The 17,907-nt window shown below is 49.1% G+C and overlaps 2 protein-coding genes across 3 annotated transcripts; one reads left to right on the top strand and one right to left on the bottom strand.

Annotated features, from left to right (window-relative positions):
• The first annotated feature begins 6,321 nt into the window (after window positions 1-6,321).
• On the top strand, window positions 6,322-8,692 carry LOC123449534 (glycerol-3-phosphate acyltransferase RAM2-like). Its single transcript, XM_045126786.1, has 2 exons — window positions 6,322-7,222; window positions 7,715-8,692. Exons 1-2 carry the CDS (start codon window positions 6,596-6,598, stop codon window positions 8,588-8,590), a joined length of 1,503 nt encoding a protein of 500 aa, XP_044982721.1. The 5' UTR covers window positions 6,322-6,595; the 3' UTR covers window positions 8,591-8,692.
• On the bottom strand, window positions 8,660-10,280 carry LOC123449535 (probable prolyl 4-hydroxylase 6). 2 transcript variants are annotated; one of them, XM_045126788.1, is made up of 7 exons: window positions 10,060-10,280; window positions 9,896-9,953; window positions 9,691-9,798; window positions 9,535-9,592; window positions 9,266-9,447; window positions 9,123-9,183; window positions 8,660-9,036 (listed from the first exon to the last, which is right to left on the bottom strand). In XM_045126788.1, exons 1-7 carry the CDS (start codon window positions 10,194-10,196, stop codon window positions 8,720-8,722), a joined length of 921 nt encoding a protein of 306 aa, XP_044982723.1. In that variant the 5' UTR covers window positions 10,197-10,280; the 3' UTR covers window positions 8,660-8,719. The 2 variants fall into 2 exon arrangements, with proteins under 2 accessions (XP_044982723.1, XP_044982722.1); XM_045126787.1 differs by having other exon boundaries at window positions 9,266-9,592.
• Between the last annotated feature and the right edge of the window lie 7,627 nt (window positions 10,281-17,907).

Genomic DNA, 17,907 nt, shown 5'->3' with positions numbered 1-17,907 from the left:
CCGGAAACCCTCGTGACGTCCGTGATCTCATCCGGGACTCCGAACAACATTCGGTAACCAACCATATAACCCAAATACACATAAAACAACGTCGAACCTTAAGTGTGCAGACCCTGCGGGTTCGAGAACTATGTAGACATGACCCGAGAGACTCCTCGGTCAATATCCAATAGCGGGACCTGGATGCCCATATTGGATCCTACATATTCTACGAAGATCTTTATCGTTTGAACCTCAGTGCCAAGGATTCGTATAATCCCGTATGTCATTCCCTTTGTCCTTCGGTATGTTACTTGCCCGAGATTCGATCGTCAGCATCCGCATACCTATTTCAATCTCGTTTACCGGCAAGTCTCTTTACTCGTTCCGTAATACAAGATCCCGCAACTTACACTAAGTTACATTGCTTGCAAGGCTTGTGTGTGATGTTGTATTACCGAGTGGGCCCCGAGATACCTCTCCGTTACACGGAGTGACAAATCCCAGTCTTGATCCATACTAACTCAACTAACACCTTCGGAGATACCTGTAGAGCATCTTTATAGTCACCCAGTTACGTTGCGACGTTTGATACACACAAAGCATTCCTCCGGTGTCAGTGAGTTATATGAGCTCATGGTCATAGGAATAAATACTTGACACGCAGAAAACAGTAGCAACAAAATGACACGATCAACATGCTACGTCTATTAGTTTGGGTCTAGTCCATCACGTGATTCTCCCAATGACGTGATCCAGTTATCAAGCAACAACACCTTGTTCATAATCAGAAGACACTGACTATCATCGATCAACTGGCTAGCCAACTAGAGGCATGCTAGGGACGGTGTTTTGTCTATGTATCCACACATGTAAATGAGTCTTCATTCAATACAATTATAGCATGGATAATAAACTATTATCTTGATACAGGAATTATAATAATAACTATACATTTATTATTGCCTCTAGGGCATAATTCCAACAGTTTCAACGGTGCTTAGGCGAAGCCCTGCTGGAATAGTTTCACCGCCACCACCACCACGCCGCCGTGCTGGAGAACTCATCTACCTCTCCGCCCCTCTTGCTGGATCAAGAAGGCGGAGATCGTCATCGAGCTATATGTGTGCTGAACGCGGAGGTGTCGTCCATTCGGCACTAGATCGGGATGCATCGTCATGGGATCGCGGGACGGATCCTGATGAGATCGCGGGACGGGCTGCGATTTGGATCGAGAAGATGTTCCACTACATCAACCGCGTTATATACGCTTCGGCTTAGCCATCTACAAGGGTACGTAGATGCACTCTGCCCTCTCGTAGATGATCATCACCATGGATAGGTATTGCGTGTGCGTAGGAAATTTTTTGTTTCCCATGCGACGTTCCCCAACATGAGGCTCCCAGCTTGAGCATGGTGAAGGCGGAGGCGGAGTTCGTCGTCGCCCAATCGGAGGAGATGGAGGAGCATCATGCCATCCTGGATTCCATCCGGGACGAGGCCGAGGTGAAGGCCAACCGCCGGCTCATACGGCAGAGGCAGGCGGAGGCCGATGCCGTCGTCAACGAGCTAGAGGCGGAGATCGAGGCAGAGGAGGCTGTGACGGAGCAGCAAGAGGGGGCGGAGCTGCGGCATGCGGCCATTTATCTGCCAGAGGGCACGGAGAACGTCGACATCTCCGACGAAGATTAGATAGGTTATATGTACTCCATCGGTTCCTAAATATAAGTCTTTTAAGAGTTTTCACTAGAAAACTACATACGGATGTATGTAGACATATATTTTGCTCTCTATATAGTCTTTTAGTGTAATCTCTAAAAAACTTATATTTAGGAATGAAGGGAGTAGTACGTAAGTTTTATATGTTGCATACATTTGTATGAATTTGAGGTTTTAATATGCGATGTCCGATTATAAAATGAATTATTTGAGGCGTGATTGTTCAGTGTCTGCGAACGCTTCTGCACATGTCCGTGGGTGTTTGAGGGACCGGATTTGCATGGTCCGACTATAAATGCTCAAAGTTCCGTTGCATAGTATGTGTGATAATGTACGTAATTTATCTGTACGCTGCATGAATAATACGGATATAGGGTATTGAATATAAGGAGTGCCCATTGATCGAACTTTTTAAGTATGATTGTACTAGATGTTTTTAGTTGTTGAAACGTATACGAGCCGCGTTGAATGATGGTCCAGTCCGCGAACCGATGTCGCAGCAAATTTGCGGGCGCGAAATGTTTAATCCTAGGTCGCAACGTGTGGCACGCACGGTCCATTTTCCTCGTCCATGTCAACGGTTGGTCCATAGTCCATACTGATACAGCCTACGGGAACCGAAAGAGCCCCGACGGGTACCCGCACCGGTGCCCACCACCCCTGCATTTACTTGTCGGTGAAAAAAAGAACGAAATCGGCAGCCGAAACGCGACCCAGCTTTTACCGAAAGCGACGAGCCCCCTGCAGCCCTACAACCATGGCCATGCACGGCGGAGAACAGCGAGCGAGGATTCGGCCACCGCGATTAATGGCGGAGGACAGCTCGCCACCGACCCGCGATCGCCTCACCGGAGATCACGGAGCGTCGGCAAAGCCGGCGCCGTGGCGACCCATGCCGCAGAGGGGCGGGCCGCCGCAATGGAACAGTACGCCCCAGCGCACGCCGCGCTGGACTCCCATCCGCGCGCCGGACGATTACTGTGCCGGCAGCGAGGCAGTACAACGATGCGGACGTAGTACGTCTCTCTCTATATATATATCTCTCTCCACAGCCTCAGGGCCGTGACGGTGTGCATCGATCGAGTGGTTCAGAATAATCGTCACAGTGAACCGAATCGTAAGGACTCTTGGCCGCCTCCAGTAGACCATAGACCATATATAGCTATCGCAAGTACCACGTCCGTGTGCAGTCGTGACACGAACAACCCGGAGGGATATGACTAAGAGGGTGCTTGATACGTTTTAGTCTTATGATTAAAAATAGTGGAACTAAAACTTGCTAGCCTCGCAAATCAACGTATGGTTGGATGGTTAGGAGGCCTGATGGTATTCCCCGCCCATTAGAGTTCAAGTCCCAGACTTTGAAGAGAAAAGTTAAATTAGAAGAAAGAGGACTAATCCATATTTTAATAGGGGTACCCCTAATTAAATTTTTTTAGTTATAAAACTAGTTTTAACCTCTCTTTAGTCAAGGATGCTTGAAGCTTTAGCCTTTTAAAAAAACTATTTTTAATCAAACTAAAATAAGTTTCTTGGATCCAAACACCCTCTGCCTCCCGCAATGAAACCACCCCGATCCGATCCCAAACTTCCAATTCAACCCCGATCCGATCCCAAACTTCCAATTCAATTTCGTTTTCACGCATTTGTTCAGTTAGTAAGTACAGTAGTACGTACAAGCATCATCTTACTGCGAGCGACTGGACGAGTTAGGGTTGACGGACACATGCCTTTTTTTTCTGACAACCTCGTCTATCTGCCCCAACGCCGACAGAGGCGAGTCGCTCACCGCCGGGGGAGGAAAGCGAGGGCGACGTGTGGTTGTAAAGGCTCCGTGTCCCGTGCCGAGTGACCAGGTGGCCTGTAGCGTGTATAAACCGACCGCTCAACGGATCGGGATCGGGATCGGCTGATCGGGCGAGACGGCTGTGCTTACAAATGACACGCTATGCTGTCTGTTCACGCTTTTACCGGGCAACAGTGTCGTGCCATACTGCCATGCATACTGGTGCAGTACATATAGCACGTAATGCGCCACGTATGGAACGTGTACGGTGCAGTGTGCTTAATCGGCATTTAACAAGCAACAGTAGCATATATATTTCTCTCTTTATGGACATTAAATGACAGATGTGATCACCCCGCAAAAAAAAACAAAAAAAAAAACAGATGTGATCGTGTGATGATCGGACGATGCGTGCACCAGGGCTCAACTGAGTGCATTATGTTTTTTTTGGTATACATTGTTTTACTTATTATGTCTTTGTCATTAGTTAGAAATTAAAACATAGCTAAAGCTCCGCTTCATATGTTGGTCTCCATCTTACTATCTAGAAATATGGGACTAAACCCTGCCACAATTTCGAGTTTCTAGAAACTCTTATAGCATCCACAATTGGATGTCTCAAACGACCTTTCATATGTTTTCGGACACGTTCGGTCAGCGATCGACTAGAAAGAGAAGGGGAAAAAAAAGAACTCAACCAAAACTCTCATATCATCCCAATAGTTTGATTTATCCATAAACCCTCAAATTAAAGAAAAATATAGATAGAATATAAAGGCTCCCGAACGTGCCCGGTCAATCCGTCACTTAAGACGCGACCCCACCCCGTACCATCTTTTTTTATTCATTCTTTTCTTTCTTTCTCTTACTCTTCACCTATCACGTGCAAGTGACCAAATATATGAGGAAGAAAAGGAGGAGTATGCCTGCGTAGTCGGACAAATACATAACACATCGATTACTGACCAGATGTGTCTACGGACATTTATGGAATCATATTTACTATGTTTGGCTGTAGATGCTTTTAATGTGCCACACGTAAAACATGGGCATAGCCTCTTCTTCTTCGAATATCCAATTCTGAGCCTGAGCTCATCTGCACCCGGTTAAGAAAAACAATAAAAAAATTAAAAACATTTAACAAATTTCAAAAAAATATATAAGGTAGATAATTTGATGCGTGAGGTATGCTTCAAAGTTCATATCATTTGCAGATATGAGTAGTTCTCAGCAAAACAAACAAATTAGGATCCAAACAACACATGAACAATATACTTTCTAAAAGACCCTAAATTTATCTTTTTGTCGAGAGCTACTCGGATGTTCAAATAATTTAAAATTTGAAGCAGACATCGCGTATCAAATTATCTACTATGAAAAAACTAATTGGAAATTTTAAGTTTTTCTAGTATTTGTTTCAATTTTTTATTTAATATGGATGCAGATGAGCCTGGAGCCAAAACGCCTCACTCCTTCTTCTTTTGTTTTCAAAAAAAAAAGAATTGTCTATTAACCAAACCAACAATACCCCTCTGTTACATGATGCAGTGTATATGTGTTATTTTTTAAGTTAAGCATCACAAACCTTGACGAAATTTCTGAAAAGAAAAATAGTTACATCTAGAATGGCAAGCTTATATCATTAGGTACATTATAAGATCAACTCTACTTTATATATTTGATATTGTGGATATAAATAATTATTTCCAAAAGTTTGGTAAGAGTTTTCAAAGTTTGACTTTTTTTAATCTACGTGCACTATATTGTGAAGCAGAAGAGGTGTAAAAGAGCGTACATCCTAATGGCATGCCGCTCCAACGGTGGAATCAGTGTAAGGCTCTCTTTGGACCGTCCTTTTCATTTCAAATATGCGTGTAAAAGATACAAACCTCGGGCCGCTGTTTTGTTTCCAGCGAAATATTGTTCAGCGATCACTAAAATATAAGTGTAAACTAAATACCCCGTTATTGAAATACAACCATCCTAAACGCGGCCTAACATTATCGCTCGTGGATGGGAATTTATCAAGGCCATGGTCCTACCAGATCATCGCCATAAAGAAAAAATTCTCAAAACCGAGAGAGCCACATATCCAAGAGTCCGACCTCCATAAGTCTTTATATGTGTGTAAATTGGATCCTTCTCGTCAGTGATGGAGCTAGTAGAAGATTTTTTTTTTGAGGGGGGGGGGGGGGGGGGGGCAATTATGCGTAGCTCTGCCGCTGCTTCTGATCTATATTTCTCTCCGTCGATCTGGTGGAGTTGTTTTGGTGCGGTAGTCGTGTGAGGTTTCATGGCATCTTCAAGACAGATTCTCAAACCTTCGACATACGTCCGGATCATTTTTGTCATTCAACTGAGATTTGTATATGTAAGCTTACCAATTCGGGCGTACGAATTTTAGGATAGTGAAGACAAATATGAGGAAGCTTTGCGCGAGTCGGGACATGCACTTGACCAATCACATGCATGTCCCTCTCTTTTCTCTCTCTATCCGTACATGCATGTTCCCCCTTTTCTCTCTCTTCTTTCAACCGGACACTAAACCAAAAATATTTCCCGTCACATGCATGATCCCAATGTAGTTTGTAATTAGCGTTGGATGGCTCTCTACCGTATATCATGTCTGCGGATCATGTCCGAACACAAAAACAGACATTTAACGGAGGAATTTGCGGATCGGCGTTGAAGACTAGACTTCGAAATTGTCTATGAGAACAAGTTTTATCCGGCTTTGTCGAGGGAGGGCAATGATTGTGGTGCGGTTTTTTTGTGTTTGTAGTCCTCGCTAGTTAGTTGACGAATCCGTATAGTGTATTTTTTTTGTTACTTTTCTGTTTTTGTGCTTCCACGACAGATGATAAATGGATCAAAAGTTTTTTTTAAGAGAAAAACATCAGCCACGATTTTACCGCTCACCCAATTAATCAGTCAACCTTTGTCCTTTGCTTGGTCCTTGCTTCTACTACTATCCACAAACCGCCCGTCTCTCACGCGTCGCCGCGCTCTATAAATCCTTGCGCACGCTTGTGCACAAAGCCAAACCACGGAGGCACAGACCACACGACCACACCCACAAAACTGGTTAGCCTTCGCGCTCAAGCTAGTTCAATGGTGGTGGCCAGCAAGGAGCCGTTCCCGGCGGTGCGCAAGTGCGACGCGTCGCGCCGCGGCGACCACACCGTGGTGTCGGACCTCGACGGCACGCTGCTCCGGTCGCGGAGCGCCTTCCCCTACTACGCGCTCGTGGCCTTCGAGGCCGGCGGCGTGCCGCGCCTCGCGCTCCTCCTGCTCCTGGCGCCGCTCGCCGGGCTGCTGTACCACGCCGTGTCCGAGTCGGCCGGCGTGCGGGTGCTGGTGTTCGCGGCCACCGCGGGCGCGCGCGTGGCCGACATCGAGTCCGCGGCGCGCGCCGTGCTGCCCAGGTTCTACGCTGACGACGTGCACCCGGACGCTTGGCGCGTGTTCTCGGCGTGCGGGCGGAGGTGGGTGGTGACCGCCACGCCCAGGGTGATGGCGGAGCCGTTCCTGAGGGACCACCTCGGCGCGGACGCCGTCGCCGGCACGGAGCTCGCGACGTGGCGCGGGCGCGCCACGGGGATGGTCGACTCGCGCCGCGGCGTGCTCGTCGGCGAGAGGAAGGCGGAGGCGCTGAGAGAGATGGTCGGCGACGGCGACGCGCCGGAGGTCGGGCTGGGCGACCGGAGGTCCGACTACGCCTTCATGAGCCTTTGCAAGGTCAATTGATTCTCTAACCACTGGTTCAGCTCTTTGATGTTTCCCATAGCTAGTTTCGACGTACGCTGCCCATCAACAGATGGGTTCCATATGCCGGAGCGAAAAAGTTGGCCGTTGGCGTTCTAGTTAACCTGAGCTGTTTGTTCATGTCATACTCATGTCTCCTATTTTTCTTCAATTGATTCTAGCATCTAAGAAAAACTAAATCACATGTACTACTAGTAGTAATACTTATGCACCTACGCATGCATGCACAGCATGCATTTCTAGCTGAGGGTGAGGTTATACTTAACAATTCAAGCATGCATTTCGCAAGCATTAACCTTTTAGTACATGCATGATGCATGTCAATTTCCTACTCATGGTATAGAAGCACTGTGCCCATTTCAGGTTCATCCCGTTAAATGCTTAGCAGCAACCAAAAAGTGTGAGCTTGGTACACTGTGTGTACAAAGTCCCTGCAGAATTCTTAACATGTGTTTTGCACCGCAGGAGGCGTACCTCGTGCCGCGGGAGCCCGTGAGTGCCGTGGGCGCGGACAAGCTGCGGAAGCCGGTGGTCTTCCACGACGGCCGCCTCGTCCAGCGCCCGACGCCGCTGGCAGCGCTGGTCGCCGTGGTGTGGTTCCCCATCGGCTTCCTGCTCGCGTGCGTCCGCGTCGCCGCCGGGTCGCTCGTCCCGATGCCGTGGCAGTACCACGTGTACCGGGCGCTGGGCGTGCGCGTGGTGGTGCGGGGCGCGCCCCCGCCGCGCCCTAAGCATGCCGAGGGCCGCACGGGCGCGCTCTTCGCCTGCTCCCACCGCACGCTCCTGGACCCGGTCTTCATCTCCGTGGCGCTCGGCCGCCCCGTGTCCGTCGTCACCTACTCGCTCTCCCGCCTCTCCGAGTTCCTCTCGCCGATCCGCACCGTCCGCCTCACCCGCGACCGCGCCACCGACGCGGCCGCCATCAGGCGCCTGCTCGCCGGGTGCGACCTCGCCGTGTGCCCCGAGGGCACCACGTGCAGGGAGCCCTTCCTGCTGCGCTTCTCGTCGCTGTTCGCGGAGCTCAGCGACGACATCGTGCCCGTGGCGACGGAGTGCCGGATGAGCATGTTCCACGGCACCACGGCGCGGGGCTGGAAGGGGATGGACCCCTTCTACCTGTTCATGAACCCGCGGCCGCAGTACACGGTGACGTTCCTCGACAGGCTGCCGGCGGAGCTCACCTGCGGCGGCGGCGGGAGGTCGAGCCACGAGGTGGCGAACCACGTGCAGAGGCTCATCGCATCGGCGCTCTCCTTCGAGTGCACCGGCTTCACCAGGAAGGACAAGTACCAGGCGCTCGCCGGCAACGACGGCGTCGTCAGGCCGAACAAGGGCACGTGAACAGGACAGCCGTGATCGCCTTGCCCGGACAATGATTTGTTGATCCGTATATTTGTACATAACAAATCATTGATAAACAAACCGATATTTTTATTTCGATTAGCCATAGCCAGTCAGTGGCATGCAAATCTACAATGTAGTACCGGTGCACGCGTTGCAGCTCTTCCGGCAGAAGCCGGGGGAGCCGGCGGTTCCGACCATGTAGCGAGGGTTCCTGGCGCACTCCCCGTTGGCGGCCAACCGGGGGCAGAGCTCGTCGTCGTCCCCGCATCCGGCGGTGGACGGCACGCGACGGCGGTTGTCGAAGGGCCGGACGTGGATCCATTTGGTCGCCGACCACTTCTCGCCTTCGATCACGGGGCAGCTCCCGTGCAGGCTGTCCGGGTCCGTCGTCCCGTTGGGGTGCAGGCTGAAGAACAGCACCGCGTCGCCTTTCACCGGTTTCACTGCCGCGTAAAACAAATCAGTACTCCACAGTGTAGTGCGTCACATTAACTAAGAGATACTCCACAGTGTAGTGCGTCACATTCACCTGCGTACCCACGTCGTGCACACTCTGACTGCGTGTCGTCTTTGGGCTGCAACGTCTTGGCCTGTGGCGAAACGAATCAATTCTGAAGCCGTGCGTCGGGAAGAAAACAGATTTGCAGAAGGAAGAGGTAACTGGATTAGTACGTCGGAGTTGGGGAAGACGGTCTCGCCGCCCATCTTGACGTCGGAGAGGTACATGAGGACGGTGGCGACGCGGTGGCCTCCGCGGGAATGGTGGCCTTTGGCCGCGTGCCGGATGAAGTCGACGTGCGGCTCGTACTTCTGCCCGTTCTCGTACCGGAGCACCTGGATGCTCTCGCCGTTCTCTGCCCAAACATTGCAGTTGGAAAACGAAATTGAGATGCAGCGCGCGTCGAGTTCAGTTTCAGTCCACTGGAGGAAGCATAGCATACCCTGTGGCAGCAGGGTCCAGGCGGCGATCCTCGCCTCTATCGTCGCCACAACTTGGTCCTGGAGTAGATGAGATAGGAGGGTAGATCGGGCAGATCGATGGTGAGGCAAATCGGTCGGGAAAGGAGCCGGCTTTGTGGCGGGAAGGCGACGCGCACCTGCTTCTTGGCGAGGAACGTTCCGGAGCTGGTGCGCACCTCGCTCATCACGCTCTTCCCCGTCTGCCGGTCCACCACCATCGACTTCTGCAGGCCACCCTCCTCCGCCTGCCACACCACGCACACGCAGATCACGCACGGCAATGCCGGTGCACCGGGCATTGACAGAGAGAGAGAGAGAGAGAGAGAGAGATGGTTAACTCACCAGCGCGACGAGGTGATCGCACTCCGCCTCCGTCAGGAACCCCTTGTAGAGGAACGCCCTGCGGCAAGAACGGATGCGCGGACGTTATGTATGCCGACGGGCATGTAGTGCCGCCCGGCGGCGGAGGAGGGAGGGTGGTGGTCGGCGTCGGTCGGTCACCTCACCTGGGGCGCCACGAGACGTGGACGGCGCGGGTGGGGTCGAAGTGGACGCCGCCGCTGGCGGTGGCGGAGGAGGAGGCCGTGCTGGCGAGCAGCAGGACGGCGAGGGCGAGGAGGACGCGCTGGAGCAGGGGAGCCATGCGGTGCGGTGACGGGACGGTCGGGTCGTCTGAGCCTGACTTCGGGTCTTCGGCGACGACCGAGATGTGGGGCCCTTTCACGGGGCTCACTGGCTGAAAGGGCAGTTTTAATCATGAGAGATATCGTTCCCTGCGTGGAGTGTGACGTCGGCGGGAAGGTCTTTCCTTGACGAAGGATTCGCATTATTAATCACGGGTCGATTTCTTTTGAGGAGGGTTATTAATCATAGCTCATGGGAGATATTGACTAAGGATAGATTTCTTTTGAGTGGAGTTATTAATCATGAGAGATATTGACACAGGATAGATATTACTTTAGTTTTTTTTTAAATTATCGGGGAGGAGAAAAGCCCCTCAACCACCCGAATATTAAGAACAGTAAAACCGCGCCTAATCCCTGCCCTCACGACGATTTTTGTTTTCGACCGTCCATTGGGTGTAATCTGATCCAGCTGTTTTCGACCGTCCATTGGGTGTAATAATGGTTCTTGGCCGTTAGATCTCATCTAAAAAACAATATGTCCCGCATTGGGTGTAATCTGACCCAGCTGTCCCGTGGGCTGCTACTCCAGACACTGAAATGAAGATTTCTGGTAAATATTGCTTTAAAGGAGAGGGAAAACCCTCCAATTCCGAGTGACAGATTTACATAGAGAGATGAGAAAGCAAGAGGAGGGGGCGCTCAGCGAGACATCAATATGTGTGCAGTCCGCATTTTTCATCCTCGCCCGTCACACCACCGTGTCGTCACGGCAGACCTTCAGTGTGGCGGCCGGAGACAACGTGACGTCCCTGAACACCACAGCGTTACGCCGCTTCCAGAGCCTCCAACGGCAGAGGAGGACGAAGGCATTCGGATAGGCGTCACCAACTATGACAGCCCGATGCCGACATTCCAGAAGATTCCCCTTTTCTTTCCGTTTTCATCGTGTGGGTATTTTCATTTGTCGCATCATCATCGCATCATTCGCATCATCTGCATTGCATCGGTATCTCCGTTGCCGCCAGTTTTCGAAACTTGCATCCGTTGTTAGTTGCCGGTTCTCGTCGTTGTTCGTTCCTAGTCCGACCGCACTCGCACGCGCCCCCGACATCGTTCGAAACCCTGTTTTAAAGTGTGCATAAAACTTTCCCTGATCCAGGTGAAACTTGGCAAGCGGTCATAATTAGCTATAGCTAGGCCGCCTGTCGAATTTCGTCGCGATCGGAGTCCGTCTCGTACCCGAACGGTCGACCGTAGCGGCACCGTATTCGGTCCACCGTCGGGCGTTTGTCGGTGTTTTAAAATTCGTTGCCGCGCCGCACCGTTTCCCTCTCTTATCCGGCTAGCCTACTCTACGCGGTCATTTAGCCGACCCCGCGTTCGAGTTCGTTCGTTTACGATAGCGTGGGCGATAACGGGGCCGGGTTCGGATAAACCTAGCCCCTCATTTGTTATAAATAGGCCCCCCCCCTAATTTTTAGGAAACCCTAAACCCCCCATCGTTTTCCGTGCCCGCAGCTCTCTCCCACCTCCTCTCTCCACCCACCAGCCGTCGGGCCCGCCCGAGCCCGCGCGTGGCCCGCCTGAAGCCCATCCGGCCGCCGCCCCATTCTCCCTGCGCTCGAGCTCCTCTCTCCCTCCCCATGGCGCCCCTGCCCGAGCCAGCTAGCCCCGCAGCAGCCCGAGCCTCCTCGTCGGAGAAGGTTCACCGGAGCTCGCCTCTCCGCCGGCCATCCCAGTCGCCGGTGCGTCGCCTCCCTCGAGGTCTCCAGCGCCAACTCGCCTCGAGCCCCGTCCTGGCCGCCATGGCGCCCTAGCTTTGCCGCACTCGGTGTCCCGCGCAGCCCAGCCCTCACCGCCGTCGGTGATGGTCGTATTCGGCCATGGCGGGTCAGATCCGGCCGCCGCCCGTCCGTTCCTGGCCAGTCCCCCCCCCCCCCCGTTGCCTCGAGCCCTGTCGGGCAACCGCCGCCGCCGCCGCTCCCTCGATCCCAATCTGGATCGGGGCCGGGGACGAGCGTCCCGCTGCTCGCCAGCACCGCCAACCGTCGCGGCCCAGTCGGCCAGCCGGGCCGGCCTAGTCTGCCCCGCTGGTCCTCTCCGCCCAAGCCAGGCCGAGGCCTCCGCTCCACCAGGCCGGCCCAAGAGGCCTCAGGTGAGCAGTCCCCAGCCCTTTTCTTTACGCCCTAGGCATTGTTAGTTATTTTGCGCCCCAACTCGGCCCTTTAGTGTATTAGGTTATTTTCGGATTTTTATTTAAATCCAGAAAAATAGATGATTTTTAAACGACCGTATCTTTTATTCCGTTAGTCGGATCGAGACGTGTAATATATGGTTTTCATGTAGAATTCTGCATAGATTTCGAATTTCTAACTTGCATAATTGTTTGACGTCGTTTTGCGTGTCGTATGCCTAGGAACGTGTGCTGTCTATATTGTTTCGTCCAGTAGATAATTCTCGTGCGTGTCCGGATTGCTCGAATGCCTTAGATAAAATGCCCATGTTTTAGGAACCTATTTTACATGTATTTTAGAGCGATCATTGGTATTTTTTGCCTGTAGGGATTTGTGGTAGTTTATTTTCCCGCGTATAGGTTATTTTCTCGCATTTTTTGTGTGGCATTATTTTTGTTGTGCAACCTAGGGATTTTTCTGTGCAATTAGTTTTAGCTTTTGAGTAAGTTAGTTCGCGCGATATTTTGCCGTGATGCCCTTTTGTTTAATTCGTAGGGTTTATTTCGTGCTTCGTTTGACGGAGTTGTCAACTAGGGAGTTGTTCTTGGGTGTTTAGACTAGCCCCTGGCATTTTTGGTTGCAATAGAAATGCATGTTTAGGCGTGGTTTGATTGCCCTTAAGTTGCTAGAAATAGTGCTGATTTGGAGGTGCTGGAATATTTCTAAGTCAGGAATCTGTTATATTTTGTTGTTGTCTTGTCTTGCTTCTATCTTTTGATCTGTAGCTCTTTTGAGGTTGGTCCAATGGAGTTAGTTGTAGCCCTTGTGTTTCTCTAGCATGCTGTGAATTTTCATGCCATTTGGAGTCCTGTAACTGTTGGTTTTGCTGCTGTTAATATGGCTTCAGATCGAAAACTGCACTTTCATGAGGTGTAATTTTCACTAGGTCTGAAATAGTGTGTGAGATGCTATTTTGTGACTTCTTTCTCTAGTGATCCTTGCTGCCATGCTAGTTGTTTTCAGTTGTTTGTAGTAGTGCTTCTTGCCCTCTTTCGTGCCATGCCTTGCTTGAGCATATCGGAGTTGTGTAGCTCGTAGTTGTGGGGCGTAGAAAATGCTATGTGGCTGATTTTGGCAGATTGTAGTGATTTCTTGTTTTGCTCGTAGTTGTTGAACCGTAGCTCCGATTTGATCGTGTCCTACATGAAACTTGCTTAGAATCTTGTGTAGTTTCATTTTCTATTGCTGGTTGTATGTTTTGAAGTGCTCGTGACCGTCGTTGCACACATATTGCATTCATGCCATCATATCTTGCGGTGCTTATAACTTTTGACCCGTAGCTCCGTTGGAGATGTTCTCTTTGTGTAGTTTGCTTGTCTTGACGTGTAGAATCACGTGAACCTATTTGTTTTGCTTTTTAACAACTAATTACATGTGTTAGTTCAGATCTGGACAGAATTGTAAATTAACATGTGAGGTCGTCTTGGAGGTGCTATATGTCATTTCCGACCTCATTTAAAAATACCTAGATAGATAGTTTAATTACGCCTCACCTCTTGCCATGTTTAACCACATTTAATATTACCGTGTATCTAATCGCGATACAACTAAACAATTAAACGTGGAGTTTCGTCAATATGCAACTCGTTGCATATTGAACTTCACTTAATGTGTAGTGTTTGATTGTGTGAATTGCCATGCCGTGACTTGCATGTACTCAGCTGCTCATGCATCATTTGTGTTGTTGCATCGTGTGGTGAATTTCGTGTCTTGATGCTTGTTTCCGGTTTTCCCCGTCTCGATAGAGTTCCGCAAGCGTGTCGGATTGTCAGGACCCGTTCGACTACGTCGGTTCGTCTGCTTCACGGAGGCATTCTTCTTCCAAGCGGGATCTCAGGCAAGATGACCATTTCCCCAGATACCATTACTATCATTGCCATGCTAGTTTTACCGCTTCTATCGATTATGTCTCGTTGCCTACCATATGTTAAATATCAGCCTCTCAACAATGCCATGATAACCTTCAACCTGTTCGACCTAGCAAACCACTGATTGGCTATGTTACTGCTTGCTTAACCCTGTGTTAGCGTTGCTAGTTGTAGGTGCAGTTGCTTCCATGTGTAAACATGGGTTCCTTGTCATATCACCATATTAGATGCTATTTAATTTAATGCACCTATATACTTGGTAAAAGGTGGAAGGCTCGGCCTTTCTAGCCTGGTGTTTTGTTCCACCTTTGCCCCCTTAGTTTCGGCTACCGGTGTTATGTTCCATAAACGAGCGCTCCTAACACGATCGGGGTTGTTATGGGCACCCCCTTGATAATTCGTTTTAGATTAAAGCTGGTCTGGCAAGGCCCAACTTTGGTACTATTTACCCAACATAATAAATCCGTTAAATTGAAATGCATAGAGAGTTAGTGCTACCCGAGGAGTAATTCTACATAATACAGGGAGGGCCAGTGCTGATGGTGCTGGTCCAAAACAGAGCACTGTGCGGGGCCACCGCGAGCAAACTCGAGGTTTGGCACTCCTACACTTCGCTTATCCGTCGTGTCCTTAGAACGAGATACGCGACTCCTATCGGGATCGTCGACATGCCGGGCGGCCTTGCTGGATTAGTTTTACCTTTGATGAGATATCTTGTGTATCGGGATTCCGGTGATGCTTTGGGTAATCTCAGAGTTGAGGTTTTCCACTAGGGAATCAGACGAGATCGCGAGCTTCGTGATTGAGGATTTCTATGCGGCTTGTGGTAATTTGTGATGGACTAGTTGGAGCACTCCTGCAGGGTTAAATCTTTTCGAAAAGCCATGCCCGCGGTTATATGGCAACGTGGATACTTTGTTTAACACTGGTTCTAGATAACTTGAAGTTAATTAATTAAAATATGCCAACTGTGTGCGTAACCGTGACTGTCTCTTTCGTGAGTTCCTTCTCGGATCAAGGACACGGTGGGGTTATGTCTAACGTAGGTAGGTGTTCAGGATCATTCATTTGATCATCAGTAGTTCACGTCCGTTATGCGTAGATCTTCCCCCTTTTATTTCCTGTACTCGTAAGTTAGCCACCAAATATATGCTTAGTCGCTGCTGCAACCTCACCACTTAACCATACCTCACCCAGTAAGCTTTGCTAGTCTTGATACCTTTGGAAATCAGATTGATGAGTCCCCTGTGGCTCACAGATTACTACAACACCAGTTGTAGGTACAGGTAAAGGTTACTTGACGCGAGCGCGTTGACTGTTCATTTGGAGTTGCTTCTTCTTCTTCATCGATCTAGGATGGGTTCCAGGCCGGCAGCCTCGGATAGCAAGGATGGACGTCGTTCTTCTTTTCTCGTTTGTTTTCGTCCGTAGTCGGACCCTGCTCTTACTCTTGATGTATATGTATGTACTGATGTGACTCTGATGTAGCTTGTGGCGAGTGTAAGCCAATTCTATTTATATAACTCTTCTTTTCAGTACATGAAATTGTAACGATATCCATTCTTGCGACACGACGAGATGCGCTTCTATCCCCGACGAGACCCTCGTGCCAAATTGAGGATAGGGTCGCATCTTGGACGTGACAAGTTGGTATCAGAGCAGTACCGACCTAGGAGGCCCCTTGATTGATCGAACTTGGCCGAGTCGAGTCTAGTGAAAAACTACTTTGAGTCTAGTTATATATCGGAGAGTAGGATTCTTTTTTCTCCTCTTCTTTGCTCTGGTGAGGAATCTTGATGTAATAATTTAATTCTACTCCTCTTCTCACTCAAAAAAAATTAGGATCACGCGGATATTTTTGAGATCTATATGATGCCGATGTGAGAGAGTTTTGTCTTGGTGCCTCCTATCTGCTCTAAGTTTCAGGGGAGTTGAGCTCCAGGGGATTCTTGAGCACATCGTTATCATTCAGATTTCTTAATATCTCAGGATGAAGGATGTTCGTAATTGCTTCAATACTAGTAGTGGCGAGATAACCCCGATGTCCCCACTACTAGTGCAGATTGTTCGGGAGTACTGCCATACTTTGTATCGTTGTGATCACGAGGGTCTGTTGTAGATGAAGGTCCGAGATTCTGGTTGTGTGTTGACGGATGTGATACAGGTGACGGGTTAGTATAGGAGTTGTGTGATATTACTCCTTGTATCCGTGTACCAGATTGCATGACCAGATATTCCGGGAATTCATAGGTGGGAATTCAAGTAGTTGCTTATAGGACAATCTTCCAACAAATGCATGATGTTAGGTTGGGGTTCGACATCTAGTGGATTCCTGTCCACGAAATTATCGGACGAAATCTTTCTCATGAGTTTGTTCTGGCTTGTTTCATAAGCCTCACTCTTTGTTTTGTTGGAATATGGTAATTCGAGTTGCTTCGATGTCAAGTGGTGATTTTAGATCTTTCCAAGAGGTGTTCTCATAGTTTTTATGTGAGAATGCAAATTCTTTTGTTCGTTCAATTGTCATGTCAATTCTTGTCAACCGGAGTCGTCATGTTAATTCTTGTCAACCGGTGTGCTCCTCTTCAGTAATTCTATCCTCTCCAATTTTGCAAGATCATTCTCTCATCTCTTTCCGGAGTTCATCTCATATGTTCCAAGTTGTCTTTGTTTTTCCCCACCCTCCCACCCTTTTTCTCAGTGATTCAATTTTCATCCAAGAGTTTTCTTTTCATGTGCTTACGTTGTCTGTTCTTTTCTCTCTTACCCGGTGATTCGTTGTGAAGATTCTCAGGAGCTTCGTGTTCATCTTTTTCATTATTTTCATCCTTACCGGTGAATTCAGTTCAGTTATCCATGGTCATCATATCCTTTTCAACCATTAAATTCTTCCGACATTGGAAATTCTTTCAGCCTCTCTTGTTTATTAATTCCTCTCTCTTTCTATCCGGAGTGTTAAAGAGATTTCAGTAGTTTCTCGTTTTCAATTCTTTTAATTATTTCGAGGTGCTAACCTCATCTAGTTCTCTTCATACCGGTGCAATATCAATCTTTCCAGCAATCTTTTCTAACGGTGGTTTCTTTGAGTGGGCCCATAACCCACAGGTTTTCCGAGGATCTTATCTGGCTCTTTTAATCTTTTCCCGGGTTTCATTAATTCTTTTCAACTATGACGTAAGTATGAATTTCATCTGTCATATTCCTTCTTCAGGATCAATTAGATTTAATTCTCATATTGGCTCAACCTTTCATTCTTCATTATTCCGGAGTGTCTCAGTAGTTCTTGATGTTGTTTCTCGTCATCATTCTCAGCTTGCTATCCGAAGGAGTGTTTCTCTCGATTCTTGGTTCATTCTCTTGAAGATTTATCTTTTCAGCTTGTGCCATCTTCTTGAATTATTCCCAATCATGAGTAATCCCTTTCTTGCTATCCGGTGCATTTCTGGGTTGTTTTCATTCTCGATCCTCCGAAGGCCATCATCCAGAAGATTTTGTTCGTTCTCAGCTTGCAGCTTTCATTCTCAAGTTCTTCTCCATTGTTGTCTCTTCGTTCGTCTCTTGATTATTCTGGTGCCTTGTTCTAGTTGTCTCTCAGCTGGCTCATGATCTCTTCGTTCTCATGTATC

This window comes from Hordeum vulgare, chromosome 4H, assembly GCF_904849725.1.
Source record: "Hordeum vulgare subsp. vulgare chromosome 4H, MorexV3_pseudomolecules_assembly, whole genome shotgun sequence".
In the NCBI taxonomy this organism is placed as follows: Eukaryota; Viridiplantae; Streptophyta; class Magnoliopsida; order Poales; family Poaceae; genus Hordeum; species Hordeum vulgare.
The sequence above is the reverse complement of the archived record's forward strand: the minus strand, read 5'-3'. Positions and strand labels throughout refer to the sequence as shown.

What these genes read in the sequence shown, in the direction of transcription:
- LOC123449534 (XM_045126786.1), top strand. Translation starts at nt 6,596, where the DNA reads ATGGTGGTGGCCAGCAAGGAGCCGTTCCCGGCGGTGCGCAAGTGCGAC. An exon ending in CCTTCATGAGCCTTTGCAAG is followed by an intron (nt 7,223 to 7,714) that starts GTCAATTGATTC and finishes TTTGCACCGCAG; the next exon opens with GAGGCGTACCTCGTGCCGCG.
- LOC123449535 (XM_045126787.1), bottom strand. Translation starts at nt 10,196, where the DNA reads ATGGCTCCCCTGCTCCAGCGCGTCCTCCTCGCCCTCGCCGTCCTGCTG. An exon ending in CACGTCTCGTGGCGCCCCAG is followed by an intron (nt 9,954 to 10,059) that starts GTGAGGTGACCG and finishes TTCTTGCCGCAG; the next exon opens with GGCGTTCCTCTACAAGGGGT. An exon ending in CGTTCCTCGCCAAGAAGCAG is followed by an intron (nt 9,593 to 9,690) that starts GTGCGCGTCGCC and finishes CATCTACTCCAG; the next exon opens with GACCAAGTTGTGGCGACGAT.